Source organism: Limulus polyphemus, unplaced genomic scaffold, assembly GCF_000517525.1.
Source record: "Limulus polyphemus unplaced genomic scaffold, Limulus_polyphemus-2.1.2 Scaffold1388, whole genome shotgun sequence".
Taxonomy (NCBI): Eukaryota; Metazoa; Arthropoda; class Merostomata; order Xiphosura; family Limulidae; genus Limulus; species Limulus polyphemus.
In genome coordinates this window covers 270,974-276,721 of record NW_013666998.1, presented here as the reverse complement: position 1 = coordinate 276,721, position 5,748 = coordinate 270,974, and the positions used below count along the sequence as shown (strand labels likewise).

At 34.9% G+C, this 5,748-nt stretch overlaps 1 protein-coding gene across 1 annotated transcript in view; it reads left to right on the top strand.

The window, feature by feature from the left end:
• Nucleotides 1–1,427: 1,427 nt before the first annotated feature.
• Nucleotides 1,428–5,748, top strand: part of LOC106463373 — an 11,181-nt gene continuing 6,860 nt past the window's right edge. Inside the window, exons 1-2 of the mRNA XM_013923395.2 lie at nucleotides 1,428–1,566; nucleotides 5,510–5,748. Coding sequence (XP_013778849.1) covers nucleotides 5,523–5,748 — 226 coding nt within the window. The 5' untranslated portion in view covers nucleotides 1,428–1,566; nucleotides 5,510–5,522. The remainder of the gene's footprint in view (nucleotides 1,567–5,509) is intronic.

Sequence of the window (5,748 nt, the reverse complement as noted above, 5' to 3'; positions counted from 1 at the left end):
CACAGTTTCTTTTTTTTAACACAAATACGTTTTAATATACACAAAACAATACAACTTACAATAACAGTTATTACAAACAATGACTTATAAACAAAAGTTTCATAAACTTACAAGCAATATAAAGTCTTCTTTCTAGTCTGGAACTTCCTCGATATCTTATTGAGGGTTCACGATGAGTGAGTTAATTACGAGTGGACGCAGGTAGATTCACATAACAGGGAGCTAGCTAGCTTTGTCCTTCATTATTCACCAGCCACACACGCCGAGTTTTCCATGATTAATTAATATAATGTTTTCGTAAAAAAATGCTAATGTCCGATGAGAATCCACTGAAGCTAAATGATTTGTAATGTTCAAACTTTGTAAAGGTTCCTGGTCAGATATCTGAAGTTTTCCTATTGATAAGCGTCATAACAATCACAGTTATAGCTTCCAAAAATTATACCACACTGACATTAGCAAACTAATAATAGATACTCTTTTTGGCGCGTCGCATTGATTATATTTATAGGCGTGTGGATGCTTTCTCGAAATTTCAGTTTTACGTAACAATACTGACGCTAACACAAGCGTTTACGTACACACATATACTGTTGGTTCTTACTCTCGAGAATATTCTACAACTTTGGAGAATAGGGGCAGTTTCGCAATACATATTTAACTCTATAAGCTATGTATGTTTCTAAACATGAATTTAATCTAAACAAACATCGATAGTAAAATAAATATATATATATAATAACAAATCCGTCACACGCTTAAAACAAAACAACAAATCTTCTACGATTTTATCGAACGACAAAAACATCGTAGAAACTGAATCAAGTTTGAATTTGTTACAAGTTATCAATCTTACATTTATATAACGTACATTTGGGCATTTGAGCATACTGGATGAAGCATTAGTTGTTGTTTGTTATTTTAGCTGTTGATCATAATTTTTAACTGTCCAAAACATATTTAGTAAATCTTTTGGACGACACGGACTTTTTGCAGATGCAGAACATGAACAAATGAAGAGATGTAAAATTTTTGTTAATTGTATACGTGAGGATGTTAGAAAAAAAAATCGTTTTAATGTTAGAAATCACCATTCATCAACATAATCTAAAATACAGTTGTTGAAGGCAGTTTACGGGAAAAGAAAGAACATCTGAAATTTCTGCCATTCACAAACTTTCCTGAAGAACTCAAAGCATCAGACGTCAGCAAAACCTGTCCACCTGGAATAGCACGGAGATGAACAATTGAAGAGCTGGCAGTTGGCATGTCTAAGGTATAATATGTTGTAGAACATGTTGTCCAAAGTGTATTTATAGATATCATATAAGTTATACTTATAACGTCAGCTGTGATCCGAAACAGAAGCTATACCAAACATATGTTTCTAGATTGAAAATAGAAATTTACTGCTAACTGAAGACTACGTGTGTTCACAGGGTCAGTTTTCTGATATTTTATTTGCACATATACCACCTGTGATCATTTCAATACGGGCCTTCATTACACTGATACCAGTCGAGAACCATTTACTTTCGTTCCTAGAACTAAACGCTGCTTAATCAGGTATGTCACGAATACAGTAAGTTAAGTTAAGCTAGATAAGGACATACATGTATATTTCACAAATAATTAAAACATTTCATTTCTGTGTAGTATTTAAGGGACCAGCGTCTTTATTCATAAGGTTTATAATAAATAACAACATTCATGGGAAACTTTCACGCAACTTTTAATATTTTTCAAAATTTTCATTTATTTTTCTAACAAATAAACAAATAATTAGAGATACAAGTAGCGATAAATAACGATGGAATATTTCGACAGGGTTATTTTACCGTCAAACAAACAGCTCTTGTTTATTAACCCCTAAATTTGAAGTTTAACTTCGAAAAGGCCCTTTAAATCATATAAAGCTGCCTTCCCTCTAATTTTGGCCCCCAGTGGCACACCGGTATGTCTGCGGACTTACAACGCTAGAAATCTGGTTTCGGTCCCCGTGGTGGGCACAGCACAGATTGCCCATTGTGTAGCTTTGTGCTTAATTACAAACAAACAAACAAACCCTCTAATTTATCACCTAAAACTTAGGAACAGCTAGCGCAGGTAGCCTCGAGTAGTTTTGCGCCGTACCCAGTAAACAAACAAATAAACTGTACTATGTTTAACTATTCAAATAAAGATAGACTCTTCTGTGTTTAACGATTAACGTGTTCATAGAGTCGTTGTTCTGATATTTTATTTACATTTACGCGGCGGAAGTTATGCCACCTAAATGAGAACTGCTTGTTTTCGCTTAGAATCATCATGTTCTCATTGTAATTAGGGCTACGTGCTTCAGTTCAGAATTATCATGTTAACACTAATACTGTAACGAAAGCTACATGCTCCGGTTTAGAATTATCATGTTAACACTAATACTGTAACGAAAGCTACATGCTCCGGTTCAGAATTATCATGTTAGCACTACTTCTGTAGCCAATGTTATCTTATTCAGTTCAAAGTTATCATGTGAACAATAATACTGTAAAGAGGGCTGCTTTCTTCATTCAGAATCATCATGTTAACTCTCTTAATATAATAATAACAACATACTTCAATTCAGAATTATCAAGTTAACATTAATATCGTACCGGGACCTTTCATCTTCAGATCATAATAATTATAATGGACGTAATATTATAACTGTAATTGTATCTGTCGGGTTAACAGTTGGATTGTCACAATAGTATTCTAACATGAACTACACTATACACTGATACTTTAAGATAGGTTTTGCTTTAATACAGATCTCATGATACTGAAACGATATCCATCTCTTTTATTTAATATTAATAAATAAGGTTTTTATCAAGCTTCTTGGCTTTGTTTGTTATATATGTTATAGCCGAGCCACGTCAGCAGCTTTAAAAATTAATGTAGGTGTGAAACCGATATGTTTGAATAGAAATAAATATTTACAAAATGTATAAGGTTTCACTAAGTACTTTGACAAAATGTCTAAGCTTTCACTACGTACTTTGACAATATATCTAAGGTTTCACTACGTACTTTGACAAAAATGTCTAAGGTTTCACTACGTATTTTAACAAAAACGTCTAAGGTTTCAATACGTACTTTAACAAAATGTCTACGGTTTCACTACGTACTTTGACAACATATCTAAGGTTTCACTACGTACTTTGACAAAATGTCTAAGGTTTCACTACGTACTTTGACAAAATGTCTAAGGTTTCACTACGTACTTTGACAAAATGTCTAAGGTTAAATTATTTACTTTGACAAAATGTCTACGGTTTCACTACGTACTTTGACAAAATGTCTACGGTTTCACTACGTACTTTGACAACATATCTAAGGTTTCACTACGTACTTTGACAAAATGTCTAAGGTTAAATTATTTACTTTGACAAAATGTCTACGGTTTCACTACGTACTTTCACAAAATATCTAAGGTTTCACTACGTACTTTCACAAAATGTCTAAGGCTTTACTGCGTGCTTTAAAAAGAGAAAACAATAAAGAATTACTTTATTTTCTGTTTCTCACATTTGCACAATTTACGATAACTTAGAAGTGATAGACTGGAGTAACGCTAGCCGTCCCTAATTTACAAGTGATAGACAAGAGTAACGCTAGCCGTCCCTAATTTACAAGTGATAGATAAGAGGAGAACGTTAGCCGTCCCTAATTTAGAAGTGATAGACAAGATGAACGCTAGCCGTCCCTAATTTAGAAGTGATAGACAAGAGGAACGCTAGCCGTCCCTAATTTAGAAGTGATAGACAAGAGGAACGCTAGCCGTCCCTAATTTAGAAGTGATAGACAAGAGGAACGCCAGCCGTCCCTAATTTAGAAAGGATAAACAAGAAGAATGCTAGCCGTCCCTAATTTACAAGTGATAGACAAGAGTAACGCTACCCGTCTCTAATTTAGAAGTGATAGATAAGAGGAGAACGCTAGCCGTCCCTAATTTAGAAGTGATAGACAAGAGGAACGCTAGCCGTCCCTAATTTAGAAGTGATAGACAAGAGGAACGCTAGCCGTCCCTAATTTAGAAAGGATAAACAAGAAGAATGCTAGCCGTCCCTAATTTAGAAGGGATAGACAAGAGGAAATGCAGGTAGTCAACACCACCCACTGCCAACTCTTGGGCTACTTTTTCCTGATCCAATAGTGGCAACTGACAATTCCCCTTAAAGTGCACCTGGGGCTCCAAAGTGCGTAGCACCTTTTTTTTTTTTTTTGTGGTCACTGGACGTTAACGATAAACCGGCGGGTTTTAAGGGCAAACACGCTAATCACTGGGCCACGCTCTACCCACAAACTATGTTATACCATTCATCGCCAACTTTTTTGGTTACTCTAATCAAATAATTCGTCAATATCCCCAAAATGTGACCCACTATAATACATCATATCTCCAAAGTGCGGGGCACGATTTGCAGAATTCATAGTCCAGCAGGCTTATCGCTAGGCTACGCCCGGTCAGAGGAACACCTTTACCCCACCCAGCAATAATAAATAGCCCATTAAATATAGTTATGTAGAAAAGTGTATTGTTCTAACACAGTTGTAGTTTTATTTATTACAAACACCACCACCACCACCACCTCACACACACACACAGTGTCTCAGCGGTAAGTTTGATGTTTTATAATACAAAATATTGGGTTGCAATATCCGTGGAGATCATATCACAAACAGACCATTGCGGGGTTTTGTGCATAACAACAGACAAACAAAATTCATTAAATTATTAACTGTTAACTTTAGACAGTAGCCTGGTGAAGTTAAAACCCATCCGTTAAATACGGGGCAGTAACTGAACAAAGAATCGTTTTAATAGAAATTACAGATCTACATTTGTATTTTTTGTTCGTTCGGATAGAAAAAAACTTTCTTGTCCTAATGGCATTTCTTCACATAAAAATATGTCATTAAATAATTGAAATATTTCGAATCCTAAATACGTTCACAACTTTCTTAATAGATACACTTTTTACAAGAAATTTCATTATACCGCTATAGAATTCATTTATTCATCTTTCTATCAAAAACGCCCGCAATGGCTCAGCGATAAGTATCAAGGGTTATAAAACTAAAAACCTGATTCGATACCGTGAATGGGCCCAGCAGAGATAAACCATTGTGTGATTTTGCGCTTAACAACAAACGAACCCATCATAAATATATCATGATCCATTAAAATAAATCTTAATTTTAACGCTTAAATCACAACAGCGTCTCATTACTGTCCACATTTGGGGTCAGAGTTCATAATAATGCTGGTTACTGATGTTTTATACAGTGTAATAAATTTCATATCATTTATTGCAAAGTTATGCAGTATATTCACGTTTTATGTGGCTCTACAAAATATCTAAAATTACAGGAAGATCTTATTGTGTATTTCATTTTAATAATAAGAGTTGCATGTATTTTTCAAGTACTCATTAATAATTTATTTCACAAAATGGTTTTCCTTTTTTTCTGTGCATTTAATAAGATTACTGCCTAGAATGGAACTTTCAAAAGAAGTGGATATTTTAATCATCGGATCGGGTCCAACTGGACTTGGGGCCGCCACTAGACTCCACCAACTAAACCACGAAAACTGGCTAATGATCGACGCACTTGACAAACCTGGTGGATTAGCAGCTACCGACGTCACACCAGAAGGATTTTTATTTGATATAGGAGGGCACGTGATTTTCAGCCATTACAAGTACTTTGATGATCTCTTAG